At 41.6% G+C, this 26103-nt stretch overlaps 1 protein-coding gene across 4 annotated transcripts in view; it reads left to right on the forward strand.

Moving 5' to 3' along the window:
• The first annotated feature begins 298 nt into the window (after positions 1-298).
• The window catches only part of MYRF (myelin regulatory factor), a 145803-nt gene continuing 119998 nt past the window's right edge, over positions 299-26103 (forward strand). For 3 of the 4 annotated variants that reach the window (XM_069739745.1, XM_069739746.1, XM_069739748.1), the window contains exon 1: positions 308-715. In XM_069739745.1, coding sequence (XP_069595846.1) covers positions 670-715 — 46 coding nt within the window. In that variant the 5' untranslated portion in view covers positions 308-669. Of the gene's footprint in view, positions 716-26103 lie in introns of all 4 variants that reach the window. The other variant, XM_069739747.1, reaches the window with a different exon arrangement.

The raw sequence follows: 26103 nt of genomic DNA on the forward strand, positions 1-26103 counted from the left end.
TTTTCAAAAAATGTCTTTCTACTTTGCTCCCAATGAAGTATAAGGGCATAAGATAGAGCCTACAATATATACATGGTTACCAAATGCAGATTTCGATATATTTCTATGTGAACTTTACATACATGCTAGCCACCTGCTATTCTTTGTATTAAGCTGCTTGCAAGTACTTTCCGTTTCAGGAAAGCATCCACTATGTGAACTTTAGGAAATATTGCAGAGTATCCAGTAGGGGGAGACAGAAACATCTTGCTGGAAGCATCCTCCCTTGGGAAGGAGCAGTAGGGAGACAAGTTACTATACTAACCCTGACACTGCCCAAAAGAAAGGAGAGAAGGAATAGTCCTCAAGGTCCCTCAGAAAGCAGAAAGCCATGCTGGATGGCCTGAACCTTAACATAGAGTCTGAATAAGGACAGAAAGTCTGGAGTAGGAATAGAAGTCCTTCCCTGGAGGCAGAGGGTCCCAACCCTGGGAGAAGAGTGTCAGTGGACAGCTGAGGTCCCGCCATTGATCCCTTTGTGTCTGGTGTGACCTGTGTAACCTACTGTCAGCAGCCTCACACCTGAGGAAGATCTGCTGCCTGGTTCTGGGCAAGGCAAGTGACCTGTAGCTTCATGGCAACTTGGACTGTACCCTCCTAGGACTGTCGGAAAACCTCTAGGACAGAGCCATGGAAGTTGTGGATGAGACTGAGGCTTTACAACGCTTCTTTGAAGGTAAGATTGACCGTCTTGGGTGTCCCGAGTCCGAAATCTGTGGTTTTGGAGATGTTTATTGACAATGAGCTGGACTGTGGTAGTGGAGTGGCGTCTTTGGGTTCACTGGTATCGTTGGCTCTGTTCACACCACGTTTAGCACCATTTTGTCATGGCTTAATAGATAAATGCAAAGTGACGACTGAGTTAATATGATGTCAGCACCAATAATGGAGAAATATGTGTGATGAAAAACACAAAAATTGTATCAAAAATTGTATCAAATGTGCTACATGTATGAATTAATCTACATCCATAATCAATATTATCTTCTTGTACGAGTAAATTTCCATTGATCTTAAACAATAAGACGTAAAAATAGTCGCTCCGACTGGCACATCACGCCTTCAGCCACGTTACGTCATTTGTCCTTCAAGAACGGATCTGACGCGGTCACAGAGCAGAATAACGTAACTCTCCCGGGGGAGATTTGGGGTCATATTCTTGTAGGGCAAGATCGCCCCTCACATAACAACATGTATGTCCTACCTAATGTGCGCAGCCGCCATTTACCACGTCCACTAGGACCGACCCAAAGTGATACGACTATTGTCACAAGAAGTCATGGCGGTGAAAATCTGACGTCAATTATCTTCTGCGGAATAGTCTGGAGGAATGTGACCAACGACGGCTTTTATATGGTTAGAATGAGAGGAAGAAGTGGAAGTGACGTTTTCTGTATTAGTTCTAAATTAATTCAATATATTATTATTTTTATGTTTTTTTCCCTCTCTTTTTTAATGTAACAATTTCACTATTGCTTTTCATTATTTATTGCCTGTAATTTGTTAAGTGTAAATGTATTGAAAGGTTTATTCAACATATGACAGCTAGAAAAAAAATGTGGAAGGATCTCACCTTTGCGTTTTTCCAGTATCTGCCAGGCAGATTTGTGTAAAATTACATGATTTATTTTATTGGAAAATTCAATTTTTCCAGTAACAATAGCCAATGGTTTGGTTGCTTATTGCTATACACTTATTCAAATGGGATAAAAAAAAAGTTTTTTTTTTTAATTACGCCTTGAGAAAATAACAATGTTAATAGGCAATAATACAAATAAATGTATGTATGCAGAATCACTTCTACCTGTGTAATTGGTAACCACATTATCATTCATATTGCACCATCATCATTTCTTATTATGGAGGGGGGGGTGGGAGGTTGTTTAAGGGATTGGACAAACGACGCGTAAAATGACATCAGTTTCAATGAGTAAAACATGAATGTATTAACGTTACAAGAAAGAAGAGCAAAAAAATGTATTGCATTGAAGACGTATTTTATAGCACCATTTAAATGTGTTAAATTATTAATAATATTTTTTAAAGTAATATATATACTAATATACCCCCACTTATCCCAAACAATTAAATATGTGTATATATATACGTATATATATATATTTATGTGTGTACGTATATACATATATGTATTTATATATATATATATATATATATTTATTTGTGTGTATCTCTCTGTATGTATATATATATATATATATATATATATATATATATATATATATATATATATATATATACACACATATATATTACACTTGAAAAAAGGGTGACCTAGTAAGAGTTCATATATTGCAAATAACAAAATATTCCTCATTATAATAATTGTATTAATGGTTTTGACTTCTTTAGGTAAAGCAATTAGGGTTTCTTTTATTCTAATAGTGTAACCATGAAATATGTACACATGTATATACCGGAAATTTATGAATTTGTCACACACATTAACATTTATAAAAATACAGAATTATACTGGGGACCTTTGTATCATATTTGCCACAATTTAATGAATTTGAAGGCATCTGCCGTGATTTAGCTCATTACTTTAGAGCATAAAGGGGTGAATGATGTTGCGCCATTGATTAGCTATTTTTTGGCTGCCACATAGGAATGACGGGCCACACTTGCCGTGGCGGCTCGGTTTGTCTGTACCAATATAGTCGCATGTGCTGTACTCTTTCTTATACATCACAAGGCATTGTGTGGAATATGGCAGGTAAATAATAAGCCATTGTGTGACATTATTGACTTTTGGCCTTCGGTATTTATAAATGAATTATCTATAGATCTTGTGCAATGTGAACTTAAATTGGGTCCAATTCATCATTTGGATTTTGCTTTATGTCACTTTTCTTTTTTTTTTTTTTTGGAGCATCCACTGATATTTTTTGTACCATATGTCACAAAATGACGCATGCGGTTCATGAATTTTGCCGGTTTTAAAGTTGCATGTTTTTCAAAAATGGCGCCAAAATGACAGTCATTCCTAAAATGACCGCAGGGAGGGGTCTTTAATGCATTTGTGATACATTTTCATTCTATGACTTTTTAAAAAGTCACAAGCGATGAATCGGGTGAAAATATCTGAAAACCCTAAACTCCACCCATAGTGGTGAACAAAACAAAAATGATTTACACATATAAAAGTGACATAAAGAAAGGCGCAAATAGAAAGCTGAATATGGTGCAAACAAAAAAAAGGCGCAAATAGAAAACTGAATATGGTGCAAACAAAAAAAAAAGGCGCAAATAGAAAACTGAATATGGTGCAAACGAAAAAAAAAGGCGCAAATAGAAAACTGAATATGGTGCAAACAAAAAAAAAGGCGCAAATGGAAAGCTGAATATGGTGAAAACAAAAAAAAGGGCGCAAATAGAAATGTCAACTCCTATAGGACTAAAACATAACTTTTACTAAACCAATTAAAATAGGTACAAAAAGTGCAAGGTGCAGACCAACAGACAAACAAACACATGTAAGCTGCGCTACAGATATAACTCATAGAGTCTCAATACAACACCAAGCGCAGCATACACCAATATCCTCTACCATACTCCAGAAAGCCCTCAGGCACGGATTAGAGGACACAATAGGTATAAAACACGGGTATATGACACCCCTCTCTACGTCCGCACTTTATAGGGTGAAAAGAACCGGATACACTGATAACCCATATACAGAGTGCTATGGACGGGGGTTGCGAACAGTAAACACTCTATAACACAACTTACTTGGCATTTCAGCCCACCACTCGCGTGTTACCCTAATTAGAGTTCCTGTCCAATGATAGTAAGACTGGTAATAGAAAATACAGAACGGTCTCACCCGCCCGGAACCGTATATTAACTCCTTGTTCGGTACTCCATCTGGCGGTGGACACTATCCCCTCCTCTCCCGACGCGTTTCGGTAAATCCTCATCAGGGGGTGATTACGGGGTTCCTTGCATGTACATCATCCAGCCGACGCCAACATCTGTGTGCAAATAGGCGCAAATAGAAAACTGAATATGGTGCAAACAAAAAAAAAAGGCGCAAATAAAAAACTGAATATGGTGCAAACGAAAAAAAAAGGCGCAAATAGAAAGCTGAATATGGTGCAAACAAAAAAAAGGGCGCAAATAGAAAACTGAATATGGTGCAAACAAAAAAAAAAAGGCGCAAATGGAAAGCTGAATATGGTGAAAACAAAAAAAAGGGCGCAAATAGAAAACTGAATATGGTGCAAACAAAAAAAAAAGGCGCAAATGGAAAGCTGAAATATGGTGAATACAAAAAAAAAAAAGAGGCAAAGCACCATAAACGCCAATGCGATAATGAATCGGGCCCATTGCTGACTCTTGAATGGGACGTGTGGTGCCAGAATATTCCAGAAATGTTAGCTGAAAGGTTAATGAATTATATCTACTGTACAAGAACAATTTGAAACATTTATATAGATTTGTTTCTAGAGTTTAGGAAATACCGTAATTTATATGTGGAATTCCATTATTATGGGATTATTGGGCAAAGTGTTCTGAATTACCAGTCATCAAAACGGATGAAAAATTATTATACTTTCACTCTGATTGTTCCACTCCTAGTTTTAGCTTACAAATACTGACCAAATACTGAACGGCCCGTTCACACCTCAGTATTTCATCAGTGTTTGTGGCAAAACAAGAAGTGGAACTTACAGAAAAAAAAGCTATAATGGAAAGATTGACGTCTTTTCTGTGTTTTGGTTTACGCATACTGATGAAATACTGATCGATAATACTGATTAGTGAACGAGGCCTTATATAAACACTGTAAGGAAGGAATTCCTGCCAGGAATAAAAGAGCAATCAGGAGACCTGTCCAAATTGAGCAATGGAAAGTGCAGGAATTTCCCGGAGCAACCAGTCAGATCATGTTTTCATTGCTGCTTTGGTTAATTTCTTCCTATGGGAAACACTTGCACTTTTTTTTTTGCTGTAGTTTTGATTGACAGATCTCCATCAATGGGGACATCTAAAGAAACTAGTGGAAAGTAAAAAAGAATGCGTTTGTACTGGCAAGGAATCAGATTCGCCCCTTATATTTTCTTCAATCTGATTAGTTCCTCACTGCTAGTTTTGGTAACTTTTTAGGTATAAAATAATCCTATATATTACATACCTCACATCCTTTATAACAGGGTCTTCCACAGTGGTGTAACTTAAGGCTCAGGGGCCCCAATGCAAAAGCTCCAACTGGGCCCAAAATTATTGCAGATCTTTAATAGTATTTTTCTTTTCATATAAGCCACAAGGACTTTTTGGGCCCCTTAGGCTCCAGGGCCCGGGTGCAATTACTGTAATTAATCCCCTGGCCTCCCCTATTGGGCACAAGGACCCTACAGACATAAAAGTTGATTGTATATATTGTTATTTCCCAAACTGACCAAGATATCCTTCTTGTAAAAATTGGTGATGGACCCCCCAAATAATCATTTGCTAGGAAACCACCTTTAACAATTTCTAAATTTGACTTAATTTCTCTGACAAGGGGGATAACATTTCCTAAATAAACTGATGTTTCAGTAAAGGATTATTCAGATCTATATAAATGTTTGCTGGCGGAATTATTTCAAATGAAAGAAATTTTGCAATTTACTGCTTAAAATTCTGAGCTGTTTTTTGAGATATTAACAACTTTCTTGTTGCCTTGGAGACCGACCACTGCTGCTAGTTAGCAGGACAATTGCTGTGCTTATAGGCCCTTTTCTATTGAGCTTGTAAGCACTGTTCTGAAGCTGACCAGGATCACTGTTATCTCCTAATCTCAGCCGGCTTCAGCACAGTGCTTACAAGCCAGGCAGCAGCGGTGGTCGGTCTCCTAGACAACGACCTGTAAAGAAAAATGTTAACATCACAAGAATGGCTGCAAATTTTAATAAGCAGTAAATTGCAAAAGTGCTGAACAAGCTCTGTCAGACCATATCCATCTATGAAGATGGGAGTAACACTCCAGTTTGTTATGCTGCTTCAGCCATAAGATTGTCAGCGATGGGCTCAGGGGTATGTGAACTGGGAAGTCACACAGGGTGTATCGGCCACCTTATCCCCTTTTCCTCATAGTTTGTAAGCTTACGAGCAGGGCCCTCACTCCTCTTGGTATCTGTTTTGAACTGTATTTCTGTTATGCTGTAATGTCTATTGTATGTACAAGTCCCCTCTATAATTTGTAAAGCGCTGCGGAATATGTTGGCGCTATATAAATAAAAATTATTATTATTATTATTATAAGAAGGGTGGGCACAGATTGCCTGGCATCACCAGGTATCGTACAGTGTTACTTCTACAATTAGAAAACCTAATATCAAAGTTGAAAACCATAAAAAAAATAGAAAAAAAACCCTTAAAAATAACTTTTATTTGTATTGCTAAAATTACCAGTAAGGACCTAGAAATAATAACTCAGGACAGCCGAGGGTTGTAAAAAAAAATACATGAAGTCAGGTAAGTATAATCAAGTGTTTACTCAAAAATACAAGAAATTTTCTAAGCGAATTGACTATGTCTTTGTGTTTTTGAGAAAAAACTTGATAAAGTTTTTGATAAAGAAATCTTAAGGTTTTTTTTATGGTTTTCTACGTATTTTCAGAATTGCAAGTTATCTCATATCTGGCATTCCTACAGACAATGAATGGAGCAGAGGTCAAACAAGCACACCTCAATGAAAAACAGCGCCCATTCTTGTGGTTCTAGGTACCTGGACTCAAGATCGCTGAGGGTCCCGGTAGTCAGAAGGACCCCCCGGCGCACACATCCATAACTTGCATTTATGGGAATAACCCTCTAACAACCACAATTGCCTTGTAATATTATTAGCCATTGGATAACACTATGTATTGAGATGGTCATGGCGTGGTGTTGATTTAGTCAGGGGCGGACGCAGACAGAGGAAGGTTCCTGTGCAAGAACAGTATATGGGCCCTTTACAGAGACAGAGATTCCCCCCTGCCCTGGGGTTCTGAATATCTGCCCGCCCGACACTGATCGTGCAGGTATTACACAATGCCGGAGGATTCCTAGATCAGAGTCCGCTGTGTGGCACGGCTGCGGATGAGACGATGTCCCAGTGTAAATCTCACGTGGAATGAAAGTGAAAGAAGGTTGATAAGTGACAAAGGTATAACCTCGCTCTTGTTCCATATCTGCCAACTAGAGAAAGAGGAAGGGAAGTTGTAAAATAGATAATGGAAATCTAAACAGGTGGCCTTCATATAAAGCTATCTGCTCCAGCCTTCCCACCATGGAGCGGTCCATACCTGGTGGCACCATGGATCTGGCTACTAACCGCTCCGGATCATCTCGGCAGTACGTGATTTGACAACTTAGCAATTACACTGTCCTTTTTTTTCCCAGCACAACTTGATTTAGGAACTGACCAAATATCTTAATGTTAACGAGAATTTTAATTTTATACATTGATTATTGTGAGATCTAAATGTGCAGCTGGCAACACTGAGATCCATAGACAATATGGAGAGGAGTCTTCTGCTCACGGAGCAGACGCTCAATGGGACAGATGAGGGGGGGATGGTAGGATGGAGCTGCAGGATGGTGAAGTAGGAAGCTGGGTGACAGTTAGGAAGCGGGGTAGAGGGAAGAGTGCTAGGGAGGCTAGTCCTGACCTGGCACACCCCAATAAGTTTGCTAAGTTGGCAGATGAGGGGGGTGCCAGTACAGGGGTAGCACTGCTGCAGCCAGGCATGTCCTCTGAAAGCCGGAGGAGTGACTGCTCCAGTAAGGAGGGAAATAGGAGAGCAGGGCAGGCCAGACAGGTGCTGGTAGTGGGCGACTCAATTATTAGGGGAACAGATAGGGAAATCTGTCACAAAGACAGGGATCGTCGAACGGTGTGCTGCCTACCTGGCGCTCGAGTCCGACACATCGCTGATCGGGTGGACAGATTATTGGGAGGGGCTGGTGAGGACCCAGCGGTCATGGTGCACATTGGCACTAATGACAAAGTTAGAGGTAGGTGGAAGGTCCTTAAAGATGATTTCAGGGAATTAGGCTGCAAGCTGAAAGCAAGGACCTCCAACGTGGTATTTTCCGAAATACTGCCGGTACCACGTGCCACGCCAGAGAGGCAACGGGAGATTAGGGAGGTTAATAAGTGGCTCAAGAATTGGTGTAGGAAGGAGGGGTTTGGGTTCCTGCAGAACTGGGCCGACTTCTCAGTTGGCTACAGGCTCTACGCTAGGGATGGACTGCACCTCAATGGGGAGGGTGCAGCTGTGCTGGGGGAGAGAATGGCTAGAAGGTTGGAGGAGTGTTTAAACTAGGAATTGGGGGGGAGGGTATTCATTTTATAGGAGGGGAAGATAGTGCAGACAGAGACCTGGGCACAAATAAGGAAGTTGGGGGTGGCGGTGGCATGGGGGGTGGGGTCAGAACAGTTAATAATTTAAGAAATAGAAGTACAGAGAGGAACATAAAGTGCATGTATACTAATGCCAGAAGCCTCGCCAACAAAATGGACGAATTAGAACTAATGTTGTTGGAGCATAATTATGACATGGTGGGGATATCTGAAACGTGGCTGGATGAGAGCCATGACTGGGCTGTTAACTTGCAGGGCTATAGCCTGTTCAGAAATGACCGTACAGATAAGCGAGGGGGAGGGGTGTATCTATATGTAAAATCGTCCTTAAAACCCATCCTGCGCGATAATATAGGTGAATTTAATGAAAATGTAGAATCCCTGTGGGTGGAGATAAGGGGAGGGGGAAAAAATAATAAATTACTGATAGGGGTTTGTTATAAATCTCGAAAAATAATGGAAGCAATGGAGAATATCCTCGTAAAGCAAATAGATGAAGCTGCGACTCGAGGAGAAGTCATTATTATGGGGGACTTCAACTACCCTGAAATAGATTGGGGAACAGAAACCTGCAGTTCCAGCAAAGGTAATCGGTTTTTGACAACTATGAGAGACAATTACCTTTCACAACTGGTTCAGGACCCAACAAGAAAGGGGGCACTGCTAGACCTAATATTAACCAACAGGCCAGACCGCATATCAAATATAAGGGTTGGGGGTCACTTGGGAAATAGCGATCACAAAATAATAAGTTTTCATGTATCCTTTAAAAAGATGTGTAGTAGAGGGGTTACAAGGACACTAAACTTCAGGAGGGCAAATTTCCAACGGATGAGAGAGGATCTTGGTGCAATTAACTGGGACGAGGTCCTGAGACACAAAAATACACAAAGAAAATGGGAGACGTTTATTAGAATCCTGGCTAGGACCTGTGCACAGTATATACCGTATGGGAATAAACATACTAGAAATAGGAGGAAACCAATATGGCTAAATAGAGCGGTAAGGGGCGCTATGAGTGACAAAAAGAAAGCATTTAGAGAATTAAAGGAAGTAGGTAGTGAGGAGGCATTAAATAAATACAGAAAATTAAATAAATTCTGTAAAAAGCAAATCAAGGCAGCAAAGATTGAGACAGAGAGACTCATTGCCAGAGAGAGTAAAAATAATCCTAAAATATTCTTTAACTACATAAATAGTAAGAAACTAAAAAATGATAGTGTTGGCCCCCTTAAAAATAGTCTGGGTGAGATGGTGGATGAGGATGAGGAAAAAGCCAATATGTTAAATTACTTTTTTTCATCAGTATTTACACAAGAAAATCCCATGGCAAACAAAATGACTAGTGATAAAAATTCCCAATTAAATGTCACCTGCTTAACCCAGCAGGAAGTGCGGCGGCGTCTACAAATCACTAAAATTTACAAATCTCCGGGCCCGGATGGGATACACCCTCGAGTACTGCAGGAATTAAGTACAGTCATTGATAGACCATTATTTTTAATCTTTAAAGACTCCATAATAACAAGGTCTGTGCCACAGGACTGGCGTATAGCAAATGTGGTGCCAATATTCAAAAAGGGAACAAAAACTGAACTCGGAAATTATCGGCTAGTAAGCTTAACCTCTACTGTGAGTAAAATCCTGGAGGGCATTCTAAGGGACGCTATACTGGAGTATCTGAAGAGGAATAACCTCATGACCCAGTATCAGCACGGGTTTACTAGGGACCGTTCATGTCAGACTAATTTGATCAGTTTCTATGAAGAGGTAAGTTCCGGATTGGACCAAGGGAACCCAGTGGATGTAGTGTATATGGACTTTTCAAAAGCTTTTGATACGGTGCCACACAAAAGGTTGATACATAAAATGAGAATAATGGGGATAGGGGAAAATATGTGCAAGTGGGTTGAGAGCTGGCTCAGGGATAGGAAACAAAGGGTGGTTATTAATGGAGCACACTCGGACTGGGTAGCGGTTAGCATTGGGGTACCACAGGGGTCAGTATTGGGCCCTCTTCTTTTTAACATATTTATTAATGACCTTGTAGGGGGCATTCAGAGTAGAATTTCAATATTTGCAGATGACACTAAACTCTGCAGGGTAATCAATACAGAGGAGGACAATTCTATATTACAGGATGATTTATGTAAACTAGAAGCTTGGGCTGATAAATGGCAAATGAGCTTTAATGGGGATAAATGTAAGGTCATGCACTTGGGTAGAAGTAATAAGATATATAATTATGTGCTTAATTCTAAAACTCTGGGCAAAACCGTCAATGAAAAAGACCTGGGTGTATGGGTGGATGACAAACTCATATTCAGGGGCCAGTGTCAGGCAGCTGCTACAAAGGCAAATAAAATAATGGGATGCATTAAAAGAGGCATAGATGCTCATGAGGAGAATATAATTTTACCTTTATACAAGTCACTAGTTCGACCACACTTAGAATACTGTGCACAGTTCTGGTCTCCGGTGTTTAAGAAAGACATAGCTGAACTGGAGCGGGTGCAGAGAAGAGCGACCAAGGTTATTAGAGGACTGGGGGGTCTGCAATACCAAGATAGGTTATTACACTTGGGGCTATTTAGTTTGGAAAAACGAAGACTAAGGGGTGATCTTATTTTAATGTATAAATATATGAGGGGACAGTACAAAGACCTTTCTGATGATCTTTTTAATCATAGACCTGAAACAGGGACAAGGGGGCATCCTCTGCGTTTGGAGGAAAAAAGGTTTAAGCATAATAACAGACGCGGATTCTTTACTGTAAGAGCAGTGAGACTATGGAACTCTCTGCCGTATGATGTTGTAATGAGTGATTCATTACTTAAATTTAAGAGGGGACTGGATACCCTTCTGGAAAAGTATAATGTTACTAGATTCCTTGATAGGGCGTTGATCCAGGGAACTAGTCTGATTGCCGTATGTGGAGTCGGGAAGGAATTTTTTTCCCCAATGTGGAGCTTACTCTTTGCCACATGGGTTTTTTTTGCCTTCCTCTGGATCAACATGTTAGGGCATGTTAGGGTTAGGCTATGGGTTGAACTAGATGGACATATAGTCTTCCTTCAACCTTAATAACTATGTAACTATCAGTATGGGACCAAGCAAAGCAAAATGAAGTGGCAAGGTGCGCACTCCAAACCCTAACAGAAACCTCAAATACCCAGTTACGGTGTGATCAGTCAGGATTCGTTGGAGGGCGGTTAAAAGAAAAACAGGATCTGATATACACAAAATGGACAAAAGTATGGGACGCATCTCTTAATCTTTCAATTAGGTTTATCACTCAGTCCCATGTATAACAGCCAGGCCTTCACTCTGCTGTCTGCCTTTAATAAATGGGTTATTCTAAAGAGCTCAGTGACACCAGCGTGGTCCTGTAATAAGACGACACCGGTGTAACAAGTCAGGGTGTGAATCTTCATCCCTACTAAATATTCCACAATTAACAGTGAGCGGTGTTTAGGAACCCCAACAACTCAGCCACAAAGTCAGAGCCAGTAAAGATACAGAGAGGGGTCACCGAATGCCAAGGTGCATAAAAGTCAGAAACTGGGCACCTGGAGCTCCATGGCATGGGTTTCCATGGCTGCCTGTAAGCCTTACATCACCAAGCACAATGCTAATCGTTGGATGGGGTGCTGTGAAGCACGTTGCCAATGTTGGACTCTTGGGCCGTGGAAATGTGTCATGTGGAGTGATGATCACACTTCACTATCCGGCACTCTGATGTACGAGTTTGGGCATGGGAAATGTCACCAGTAGGTGACCTACCTGACTGCATCGTGCCACGTGTAAAGTTTAGTGGAGAAGAGATAATACTTGATGGGGTTTTTTTTTCATGGGTCGGCCCTTTATTTCTAGTGAAGGGAAATCTTAATTCTTCAGCAAACCAAGACTTTGGACAATTGTAGCTTCCTACTTTGTGGGAACATTTAAGGCCCTTTTCTGTTCTCCATGACTGTGCCCAAAGCAAGGTCCATAAAGGCATGGTTGGAGGCGTTTGGGGTGGCCACACAGAGCCCTGACCAAAGCCCAACCCAACATTTTTGGAATACACTTGAATGGTGATCATGAGCCCAGCCCTTTCTTCCAGTTTCAGGGTCTGACATTCACAAATTTCTTCTGGATGAATAGGCAAAAATTCCCTCACATGCCTCCAAAATCTTGTAGAACGTTTTTCCAGAAGCGAGGGAACTGTTACAGCTGTGAAGGGACCACCTCCATATTAATGTGTATGGATGTAGAATGAGGGGTGAGAAAAGCTCCTGTAGGTGCAATGTGGAGGGCTCCAATACTTTTGTCCACAGAGCGTAGCTGTGATAGTTCTCTTGTGAGCAGACGCCATAGCACTAATTAGCAAGTCAGTTGTAAGGGAAATCATCATTTTTCTTTCTCCACATTTTTGTGCATATGGTAAAAATAATCACGATCTAGAGCCCTCAATGAAAAAAATGTGACTGTATGTCGACATAGAAAAGGTTGTACGTGGAAATGCACAGTTGTAATGTTTTTCCTGATATCCTACGTGCAATGCACCTTATCTACTGGAAATCCCTAAGTAAACACCACCTAATCATGCCAGGAGGTGGGTTTATTTCTAAGCAACGTTATTGGACTAGAAGAAACAGACAGGGCATTGCCAACAGGATTTTTTGCACAAAGAGCACATTATTAGTGTTTTATAGATTTGATGATACATCTTCCGCTAAATTGATGTCAGACTAAAGATATCGTGATTTGTTATTCTTCATGATTTATGTGTTGTATGAAATGGAGTCTGACAGTATAAACTAAGCAAATGGCCTTGTAGGGATTATTATGACCCCTATGAAACGGACACCTTTAGGCTGGAGTCACGCTAGAGTATAAACAATCTGTCCAACGTTGATCCAAAAAAGTTGGACGAGTGTCATGCAAGTACAATGTGATTTTTCTCACCCAGCATCCATACGACATGTGTATGCAATGCGTTTTTAACATCAGCTTTTACATACTGCCATTCCCTGTCATTTAAAGCTAGTATACAAACTAATAAAGCCATCTTATATACAGATCGAATAGATGTGATAGCTGTCCTGTAGATATCTAATGTCACAAGCCCTCTACATATAACAATCTAGCACCCATTAGTGCATTTCATGTGCCACTAAGGCTACTTTTCACACTAGCGTCGCAGTGCGTCGGGCCGACGTACCGATGCATCCTGTGACAACGCAGCACAACGGGGGCAGCGGATGCATTATTACAACACATCCGCTGCCCCATTGTGAGTTGCGGGGAGGAGGGGGCGGAGTTCCGGCCGCGCATGCGCGGTCGGAAATGGCAGACACGACACACAAAAAACCATTGCAAGCAATGTTTGGCGACGGTCCGCCACAACACGACGCAACCGTCGCACGTGTGGCAATGCGTCACTAATGTTAGTCTATGGGGAAAAAATGCATCCTGCAGACAACTTTGCAGGATGCATTTTTTCTCCAAAAACGACGCATTGCAAAGTGCGTCGTACGACGCTAGTGTGAAAGTAGCCTAAAGGGTGTTTAGCCTATTAAATAAATAATTCAAAAAATGACGAAGGTTCCCCCTTATTTTTAATAACCAGCTGAGGGAAAGCAGACAGCTGTGAGACGGTGTTATTATTTTGGGAAGGGGTCAATATTCATGGAGCTTCCCAGCCTATTATTAATAGCTCACAGCTGTTTGCGTAGCCTTCACTGGTTATTGAAAAAGGGGGACCCCCCAAAAAATTAAGTGGGGGCCCTCCTATTTTTGATAACCAGAAAAGGCTAAGCAGATAGCTGCAGGCTGATATTAATAGGCTGGGAAGGGACCATGGATATTGGTCTCTTCCCAGACTAATTATACCAGCTCACAGCTGTCTTCTTCCCCTCAGCTGTTTATTAAGAATGAGGGGGACCCCACGCCTTTTTTTTCCATTTATTAATTTAATTATTGGCTAAATAAAAGTACACAGAACTACACGTTAAAAGCACTATATCTCGCTGACATATTTCTATGTATTCTATTCTGATGGTTCTGGCTGTAAATTTACTGTACGTGTCTGATGGAATGTCGGGTTTCCTTTGAGATGTGTGGATAAAAATTGGACGGCACACACTTGGTCCATGTGCCGTGTGCCATTTTTCTCGCACTCATCGCCTCACATTGGCCAGTGCGATCCAATTCTCGCAGACAATCTGAGCATTGAATCATTGTAGAACATTGTTCCCTCACATTGCACTCGCCGAGTTTCGACGCAAGTGGGAGTGAGGCCTTAGTGCTTGAATTGCTGCCAAACCTGAAGTTTAATGTAACATGCTAATTAGGATGTGCAGTGCACCATGGGTGTGGCCAAGAGGCTCCATCACTGATGATTGACAGCATTGGCTTCCTCTGTAGACTCTATGGACAACCAGTGCTGCCAATCATCAGGGAGGGAGGGACATGCAAACCCAGTGGGCAGAGCGGGGCTCTGAGCTGGTTAGACGCACCAATGGTGCACCTAGCTCCCTTGTGCTTGGAATTCTAAGAGCTCGATCTTGCGAGCGTAGATTAGATCCATTATGTTAATGACACCCTGATCAAACTCTGATCAGAGTGTGATCCGATTCTCTTGGTTGAGGAGAAGATGGAGAACAAAATGTTGCCATCTTCTCCATTCTGTCAGTTTGCGGACAGTGGTTTGCACTCAGATGTTATCCGAATGCAATCCAATTATATCCATGCACCCGTAGACTAGAATGTCTGAGTGTGTTCTGATTAGCGGATCTACTCACCGTATGCTGCAATTTTTTTCTCATGTCAAATTGGTGATATACGCTCGTGTGAGCAAACCCTTAAAGGGGTCGTCCAGTGCTACGACAGCCCCTTCTTAAACTAAATGTTTTGCCCTGATAAAATAATAAAGCTTATTTTATCCTCCTGTGCCGGCGCTGTTCCCGCGATGTCGGCACTCGCTTTCCCCAAGGATGTAATGCATTGTTGTGAGAGGTGCCACAGTGAGGGGAGAAATACTGTGATGTGTTTTGTATTTTAAATTTTTCCATAAAATTGATGGTAATAACACTCCGTTTTTTGATTTGGCGTGAGTTGTAGCCATAATGTAGCACCGCAAGACACAAAGCCATGAGCACACCCAGTATAATAATACTCATCCTATTATCAGCATCTAATAGTTTAGCATTATTAGCATTTATTTGTATATATATATATATATATATATATATATATATATATATATATATATATATATTATAATATATATTTTCGATGTGAATAATTTTCTGTCCAATGATGATAAAAGTATTCTCGGAGTGATACTTTTATTGACTAACCAGAAAATAATATGTTTGCAGCTTTCAGAGCACATTGGCTCCTTCTTCAGGCAGATTACAAATAGATTAATAAGAAAAAGCCCAACATTTAAGGAATACTACAGTAGGACATTTGTTCAGGGGGTGGGAGGTGTGATGCCTCCTAAAGATAAGCCAAGGAAATCAAATTAGGCATTTCCTTACAAGTGGAGAGGCAGTGGGAATGATGTTCCTAGTTATCTGGAGTCCATTTGGTGGAGGTGTGAATGGTATCCATGTAGTGACTCATAAATCCAGGTGTTAAATATATGTGTGGAATAAATTTTATAATATATGTATATTTAATGATAATTTTATAAAAACAAACAGGCTTGGACTGTCCCACAGGGTAACAGGTAGGATTCCCCAACTGTGATCCCCATACATCCCTCTATACAGTATAATGGCTCCACATTAAAAAAAAGAATACTCACCTCTCCCTGGTCCCTCATTGCTCCAGTCTCGGCAGCGATTGCTCTGAACCTTTGCACTGCTCATCGCACGGTCACATTGTTGTTGTTGTCATCATTGCTTTCAACTGGTTCAGCATCCGAAATAGTTGCTATTGCGAGGCCGTGCGGGGGGCTGCCCAGCATTGTGGGCCAAATACACTCACCCTGAGTTTGACATCTGTGATATAAGGTGATCTGTGCAGTAGCCCCCTTTTGAGCCAGCAAGGGGTAATGTAAAAATTGTGGAGAGGAACACCGTGGTCTTCTGTCCTGTATGGCGAAACCCAGTACCATCAAGGATTAATATATTTTCCACTTAAAAGTGATTTCGGTATGTTCTCTCTTGTGAAGGGTAACCTTACGGCTGTCAGGATCTGACACAGATCAGGTGTTTTCTGGGATACAAGGTCAGGGCGGTTGTCCAGCTTGTTTGTGACTGTTTATAGGACCTGGCCGCCAGCACCATATTGTTGGAGAGGTGCGAGGTGAGCTTGGATGACCCTTGGCTGGCATTTCAATAGAAACTGGGCCTTTTGGAAGGGAAGAGTTACGGCAGTCTGGAAATATGTGGCATCCCCAGCTCTCAGCTAATTTATGAGATAAGAGGTTGTTAAAAAAATGGGTATTGGAAAAAATGTTTAGAGAAAAAAAGAGGAAAGTTGGGGGAGGTGTAGAGCTGGGATATTCCAGGAGACGCCATGTGTACAAGGTGTAACCCCTTCATTCCACAGTCCAACCCTAAGAAGAAGACTTCTTATCTTTTTCGGTTTCAGCTGTTTAAAAATTTCCACGTTTGGACCCTATAAAATAACAAGGTGGAATCGGCGCAGATTAATGGCGTTCCCAGCGCCCGTCAGGGTATATAAACCATCTAAATCATATGCTGTTTATAGAACAAAAGCCAGGGGCTCTTTTTAAAGAGGATTTATCAGACTGGATGAAATTCTCTCAATCCAAGAGACTTTAGAGTGTAAAAATATCTCCAAATTCCAACAATTCATCGAGGGTTTTGATTTTCTTTTGCCCCCAAGTAGACTTTTATGAAAAGTTAAAGGGACACATCCCTAAATCATGAAAGTTTTTAGAAGAAATTTCTTTAATAAGAAATTTAGATAATAAACCATTTTACACATGGAAGGGATAGGAGGCAAGAAGTGTCTGTCACTGGCCACAGAAGGAGTGACAATTTAAGTAGCAATTTGTTATTTTTGCCTCTGTTTTCTGTAAAAATAATTAATGAAGAAAGTCCAAAAACTCTAGGTGTAATAAATACAAAAAACATAGTTCCTATGAAGTAGAACTAGACATTCTTAAGGTTATATATAAATTTTGCCCTGATGGGGGGATCTCCATCTTTTAACCCCTTCACGACATATGACATATGTTTATTGTACCCGGCGTTCACAGGAGATCGTGATTTTTGCTATACGTAGCTGTTCTGAAGACCTGCTATGTATAACACAAGCGATCAGACGGCCGCAGCTTCAAGTCCCCTAAGGGGACTATTAAATACAGTAAAAAGGAAAAGGTTTTAAAAATATTAAAAAAAAACATTTAAAAAAAAATTAAAAAATCAAATCACCCCCTTTTGCCCCATTAAAAATAAAACGATTAAAAAAAAATAAAGAATACACATACAAGTATCGCTGCATTCATAAAAGTCCGATATATCAAAATATCAAGTAAATTAAGCCAATTAGTAAACGATGTAATGAGAACAAAATTCAAAACGCCAAAATTACGTTTTTTTTGGCTGCTGCAACATTGCAGTAAATTGCAATAAGGTGCGAACAAAACATCATATCCACCCCGTAATGATATCAGTAAAAATATCAGCTCAGGGCGCAAACAAATCAGCCATCACGCAGCACTATATCCCAAAAATTTTAAGCGTTGTGGTTCTTGGAATATGATGACATAAGCAAAATATATGTACCGTATATATATATTTTTTTTTTACAAATTTTCAAAAAAAAAAAATCACCACTTAAATGGCTCTTAGAAAAAAGGAAGGAATAAATGAAAAGTTTAAAAAAAACAACAGAAAATCATCCTGGTGCGAAGGAGTTAACATAATATTTAGCTCCAACATTCTCTGCTGAAAAATTCCTTAAAGAGGACTCGTCACCAAATCAAAATTGGGCTGTTTTTGATCTTCATTTATTTTCCTCTGGATCCAAAATTTTTTATGTTCATGAATCTCGATGAAATTAAAGGGGTTGTCCACTGCTAGGACGACCCCCTCTCAGTGACAGTGACGCCGTCACTGATTGGGCGCAGGGATCATGTGACGTAACGAGCTCAGGTGTGCTCTGGGAACATGAGCGCCGTCACCGCTGGATTGGCGCCAGTACGGGAAGTGAGTATAAAGGTTTTTATTTTAACGGGGACAAATATTCAGAGTGAGACAATGTTGTCCTAGTAGTGGGCAAAGCAAAGTTGTAAAGAAGAGCACGACAAAATTACTCCAGATGTGAGAGACTGATAAAGTCAACTATTACTGCAAAGGTGGTTCTACGAGCTATTGAGTCATGGGGAGTACTTCATTTTTCACACTATTTCTGTATTTTGGTCTAGTATTTGTTAATATACAATAATTTGTTCCTCTGAGATTGTACTTAGTTAATTTTGAGAACTTGTAAAGACCGGATGGTTTTTTAAATTAATATTTTTATTATTATTATTTTTATTATTATATCCCGATTCCCGATAAGTAAAACACTAGAAAATAGTGTTTTCTTAGTTTTTTTTATGACTGTATTTGAAATAAAAAATAAAACTCAGACCTGCATAAAAGTATATATAAAAAAATAAATTAGCACAGATTTTTGAATGTTTAATTAAAAAAAAATAGTGTCCAAAAAGCCATCGGATCCGCTCCACAGAGAGCAGACCCTCCGCAATGGGGGACATATTGTGTGCCAGCGATAAGAGCAGGGTGCTGCTCCGTGAACCTTCCCTGCCATGCTCGGCCCTCGCTACCTGTTGAGCAGGACGTCTATCACATAAGAAATAACGGATGACACTTCCTTTTTGTAGCAGTTGGATGATAGTATAGTAGGGATCTTGGCATAGGTTCCTGCAATCTTGGTGTGATCTCAGATAAGAGGGGGCGGTTGCTTTGAAGTTGCGGCTTTTCCACTTTGCTTAAATTGTATAGCAATTCGCTGCCTTGATGTTTGCTAAAAAAAACAGTTATTAAATTATTAGTGACCTGTACCCCTGCAGCTGCTCAAAGGTCTTCTTCTCTTTGGTAGTGGTGGCACCGCTGATGTCCTTGCTGCAGTTGTTTTGCTGTATGCCCAAAGTTTCATTCTAAATCCCCTCCATACAAAATAGATAACTGCTGGATGCACATTGGCTCAGCTAACCCCCTCACTCCCCCATACATAGGAGCATTCAGCTCAACCCATCGCTCCGGTGTCCTCAAACAGAGAGCTGCTGTCAGAATCTGCTGGCAGTGGTTTATTTCCAGGAGAACAAAAGTATCGGCAGTCCGAAAAAAAAATACATATTTTTAATAAATCAAATATAAATATTCATTATCGGGATCAATAAAAAATATGGTAAAACTGAGGAATAGATATCAGACAATCATCAGCTCTCAGACACCCAGGAGATTCAGCAAAACATCTATTGATTCACACTGTATCCAACACAGTATCCAGAATGACACAGCGCCCATAATAACATGGCAGAAAGCGCCCATAATAACATGGCAGAAAGCGCCCATAATAACATGGCAGGAAGCGCCCATAATAACATGGCAGAAAGCGCCCATAATAACATGGTAGAAAGCGCCCATAATAACATGGCAGAAGGCGCCCATAATAACATGGTAGAAAGCGCCCATAATAACATGGCAGAAAGCGCCCATAATAACATGGCAGAAAGCGCCCATAATAACATGGTAGAAAGCGCCCATAATAACATGGCAGAAGGCGCCCATAATAACATGGCAGAAGGCGCCCATAATAACATGGCAGAAAGCGCCCATAATAACATGGCAGAAAGCGCCCATAATAACATGGCAGAAAGCACCCATAATAACATGGCAGAAAGCGCCCACAATAACATGGCAGAAAGCGCCCACAATAACATGGCAGAAAGCGCCCATAATAACATGGTGCGCCCATAATAACATGGCAGAAAGCTCCCATAATAACATGGCAGAAAGCACCCATAATAACATGGCAGAAAGCGCCCATAATAACATGGTGCGCCCATAATAACATGGCAGAAAGCGCCCATAATAACATGGCAGAAAGCGCCCATAATAACATGGCAGAAGGCGCCCATAATAACATGGCAGAAGGCGCCCATAATAACATGGCAGAAAGCGCCCATAATAACATGGTGCGCCCATAATAACATGGCAGAAAGCGCCCATAATAACATGGCAGAAAGCGCCCATAATAACATGGTGCGCCCATAATAACATGGCAGAAAGCACCCATAATAACATGGCAGAAAGCGCCCATAATAACATGGTGCGCCCATAATAACATGGCAGAAAGCGCCCATAATAACATGGCAGAAAGCGCCCATAATAACATGGCAGAAGGCGCCCATAATAACATGGCAGAAAGCACCCATAATAACATGGCAGAAAGCGCCCATAATAACATGGTGCGCCCATAATAACATGGCAGAAAGCGCCCATAATAACATGGTGCGCCCATAATAACATGGCAGAAAGCGCCCATAATAACATGGCAGAAGGCGCCCATAATAACATGGCAGAAGGCGCCCATAATAACATGGCAGAAAGCGCCCATAATAACATGGTGCGCCCATAATAACATGGCAGAAAGCGCCCATAATAACATGGTGCGCCCATAATAACATGGCAGAAAGCGCCCATAATAACATGGCAGAAAGCGCCCATAATAACATGGCAGAAGGCGCCCATAATAACATGGCAGAAAGCGCCCATAATAACATGGTGCGCCCATAATAACATGGCAGAAGGCGCCCATAATAACATGGCAGAAAGCGACCATAATAACATGGTGCGCCCATAATAACATGGCAGAAAGCGCCCATAATAACATTGCAGGAAGCGCCCATAATAACATGGCAGGAAGCGCCCATAATAACATGGTAGAAAGCGCCCATAATAACATGGCAGAAGGCGCCCATAATAACATGGCAGAAAGCGCCCATAATAACATGGCAGAAAGCGCCCATAATAACATGGCAGAAAGCGCCCATAATAACATGGCAGAAGGCCCCCATAATAACATGGCAGAAAGCGCCCATAATAACATGGCAGAAAGCGCCCATAATAACATGGTAGAAAGCGCCCATAATAACATGGCAGAAAGCGCCCATAGTAACATGGCAGAAAGCGCCCATAATAACATGGCAGAAAGCGCCCATAATAACATGGCAGAAAGCGCCCATAATAACATGGCAGAAAGCGCCCACAATAACATGGCAGAAAGCGCCCATAATAACATGGCAGAAAGCACCCATAATAACATGGCAGAAAGCACCCATAATAACATGGCAGAAAGCACCCATAATAACATGGCAGAAAGCGCCCACAATAACATGGCAGAAAGCGCCCATAATAACATGGCAGAAAGCACCCATAATAACATGGCAGAAAGCGCCCACAATAACATGGCAGAAAGCGCCCACAATAACATGGCAGAAAGCGCCCATAATAACATGGCAGAAAGCTCCCATAATAACATGGCAGAAAGCACCCATAATAACATGGCAGAAAGCGCCCATAATAACATGGTGCGCCCATAATAACATGGCAGAAAGCGCCCATAATAACATGGCAGAAAGCGCCCATAATAACATGGCAGAAAGCGCCCATAATAACATGGCAGAAGGCGCCCATAATAACATGGCAGAAAGCGCCCATAATAACATGGTGCGCCCATAATAACATGGCAGAAAGCGCCCATAATAACATGGCAGAAAGCGCCCATAATAACATGGTGCGCCCATAATAACATGGCAGAAAGCACCCATAATAACATGGCAGAAAGCGCCCATAATAACATGGTGCGCCCATAATAACATGGCAGAAAGCGCCCATAATAACATGGTGCGCCCATAATAACATGGCAGAAAGCGCCCATAATAACATGGCAGAAAGCGCCCATAATAACATGGCAGAAGGCGCCCATAATAACATGGCAGAAAGCGCCCATAATAACATGGCAGAAAGCGCCCATAATAACATGGCAGAAAGCACCCATAATAACATGGCAGAAAGCGCCCATAATAACATGGTGCGCCCATAATAACATGGCAGAAAGCGCCCATAATAACATGGTGCGCCCATAATAACATGGCAGAAAGCGCCCATAATAACATGGCAGAAAGCGCCCATAATAACATGGCAGAAAGCGCCCATAATAACATGGTGCGCCCATAATAACATGGCAGAAAGCACCCATAATAACATGGCAGAAAGCGCCCATAAGAACATGGTGCGCCCATAATAACATGGCAGAAAGCGCCCATAATAACATGGCAGAAAGCGCCCATAATAACATGGCAGAAGGCGCCCATAATAACATGGCAGAAAGCGCCCATAATAACATGGTGCGCCCATAATAACATGGCAGAAAGCGCCCATAATAACATGGCAGAAGGCGCCCATAATAACATGGCAGAAAGCGCCCATAATAACATGGCAGAAAGCGCCCATAATAACATGGTGCGCCCATAATAACATGGCAGAAAGCGCCCATAATAACATGGCAGAAGGCGCCCATAATAACATGGTGCGCCCATAATAACATGGCAGAAAGCGCCCATAATAACATGGCAGAAAGCGCCCATAATAACATGGCAGAAAGCGCCCATAATAACATGGCAGAAGGCGCCCATAATAACATGGCAGAAAGCGCCCATAATAACATGGTGCGCCCATAATAACATGGCAGAAAGCGCCCATAATAACATGGTGCGCCCATAATAACATGGCAGAAAGCGCCCATAATAACATGGTGCGCCCATAATAACAATATTATGGGCGCACCATGTTATTATGGGCGCTTTCTGCCATGTTATTATGGGCGCCTTCTGCCATGTTATTATGGGCGCTTTCTGCCATGTTATTATGGGCGCTTTCTGCCATGTTATTATGGGCGCACCATGTTATTATGGGCGCTTTCTGCCATGTTATTATGGGCGCACCATGTTATTATGGGCGCTTTCTGCCATGTTATTATGGGCGCCTTCTGCCATGTTATTATGGGCGCCTTCTGCCATGTTATTATGGGCGCTTTCTGCCATGTTATTATGGGCGCACCATGTTATTATGGGCGCTTTCTGCCATGTTATTATGGGCGCACCATGTTATTATGGGCGCTTTCTGCCATGTTATTATGGGTGCTTTCTGCCATGTTATTATGGGCGCCTTCTGCCATGTTATTATGGGCGCTTTCTGCCATGTTATTATGGGCGCTTTCTGCCATGTTATTATGGGCGCACCATGTTATTATGGGCGCTTTCTGCCATGTTATTATGGGTGCTTTCTGCCATGTTATTATGGGCGCACCATGTTATTATGGGCGCTTTCTGCCATGTTATTATGGGCGCTTTCTGCCATGTTATTATGGGCGCACCATGTTATTATGGGCGCTTTCTGCCATGTTATTATGGGCGCCTTCTGCCATGTTATTATGGGCGCCTTCTGCCATGTTATTATGGGCGCTTTCTGCCATGTTATTATGGGCGCTTTCTGCCATGTTATTATGGGCGCACCATGTTATTATGGGCGCTTTCTGCCATGTTATTATGGGTGCTTTCTGCCATGTTATTATGGGAGCTTTCTGCCATGTTATTATGGGCGCACCATGTTATTATGGGCGCTTTCTGCCATGTTATTGTGGGCGCTTTCTGCCATGTTATTGTGGGCGCTTTCTGCCATGTTATTATGGGTGCTTTCTGCCATGTTATTATGGGCGCTTTCTGCCATGTTATTATGGGCGCTTTCTGCCATGTTATTATGGGCGCCTTCTGCCATGTTATTATGGGCGCCTTCTGCCATGTTATTATGGGCGCTTTCTACCATGTTATTATGGGCGCTTTCTGCCATGTTATTATGGGCGCTTTCTGCCATGTTATTATGGGCGCTTTCTACCATGTTATTATGGGCGCCTTCTGCCATGTTATTATGGGCGCTTTCTACCATGTTATTATGGGCGCTTTCTGCCATGTTATTATGGGCGCTTCCTGCCATGTTATTATGGGCGCTTTCTGCCATGTTATTATGGGCGCTTTCTGCCATGTTATTATGGGCGCTGTGTCATTCTGGATACTGTGTTGGATACAGTGTGAATCAATAGATGTTTTGCTGAATCTCCTGGGTGTCTGAGAGCTGATGATTGTCTGATATCTATTCCTCAGTTTTACCATATTTTTTATTGATCCCGATAATGAATATTTATATTTGATTTATTAAAAATATGTATTTTTTTTTCGGCAGGGGGAATTTTGTTACTATATGTCTGACTCACCTAAAACCTTGGAGGATACATTTTGTTCTTTTGGTTAAACAAACATTACAGGCACTTGATACAAGACATTGTAGTGTTGAGGGATTTCTGTTATCTAGCCTACAGATGGCAGGTGCGATAACTTAATGGACATTTGCAGAATCATTGCTTAGTGTTTTGTGACTTGAGCCCAGCAAATGTCGCTCTGTTTGTTCATTTTATTGTGTTTTCTTTGCTAGAAAAACAGAGAACTAGTTAAGTCTATAGAAAAGCCATAATGTAACATTATTGGATAACAGAGGTGCGGCTTTACGAGCTATGGATACTGGTAAAATTCTCATCGCCCAGTTACTCTGTCAGGACAAGTAGTCAGCGACGGAGCCATCATTTGTCACATTACATTTTGACCTACCTAAGGCCGATTTCACAAGGAAAGTGCTCGGGTGAGAATACATGGCTGGACAGCTGGGTCTCCTGATATCAGCCAACTGGTCATGTATCCCTATCACAGGGGTGGACACAGGCAGGAGAGGGCCCCTGTGCAATAAATGGGTCCAAAAGCTCCTCACAATGCACAGTTCCACCTGCTTTGGAGCTGGTAATGGCTCCTTTTAGCTCTTGGGCCCCTATGTTGCAGCTATGGTGTGCCTGTCCCAGCTAATTCAGGCAGTTGAGACGGGTGGTCCGGGTATCCAAGCAAGTATCGAGTTTCACATATGTGTGAAATTGGTGACTAGAGATAAGGAAACTCCAAAATTTTAAGTTCAGGATTCATACCACACAGTTAGTGTGCATGGTAAAAGCCAAACATGGACTTCTCCTGGAAGTCCGTTGCAATATTCAGAGTTTCTGGAAGCTCCGGGAGGAGTGAAAGAGAGAGAATTTTTCAGCTTAGAAGCCTGGGTCCTCATGGTTTTCAATGGGGTTTGGATACAATTCTGCTATCAGAACTGAACTTTGGATTAACATTCGGGTCGGGTGCCAGAACCCGAAGTTTTACGGGTCCGCTCATCCCTACGCCACATTTGCATAAGCAGATTTCTGCCTAAAATGAATGCCTATAGACGATATAACAAGTATGGAGTATACTCCCCATAAGCATTGTCTTAGGGAAGAATAACTCCAATATCAGGGGTATAACTGGAAGACCCAGGACCGAACTCTATAGCAGACCTCTAAATGCCCGTCCCCATGTGACATCCCAACCTGGTGATAAGAAGGGCAGAGTTTAGACGGTGGGACACATTCTTACTATAAGCCGTATGACCCTGATTACTGAGATGTGTCACTTACTGGGCTATGTTTGGCTCTTTCAATACAATCAGTGTTTTATCAGCAGGAGATTATCACAACAGGACAAGTGTCCTTTTGTCTCTCAGTCCAACCATACCCTCACAACTGAGTGGCAGCTCTGTGACTGTACAATG

Source organism: Ranitomeya imitator, chromosome 9 (genome assembly GCF_032444005.1).
Source record: "Ranitomeya imitator isolate aRanImi1 chromosome 9, aRanImi1.pri, whole genome shotgun sequence".
In the NCBI taxonomy this organism is placed as follows: domain Eukaryota; kingdom Metazoa; phylum Chordata; class Amphibia; order Anura; family Dendrobatidae; genus Ranitomeya; species Ranitomeya imitator.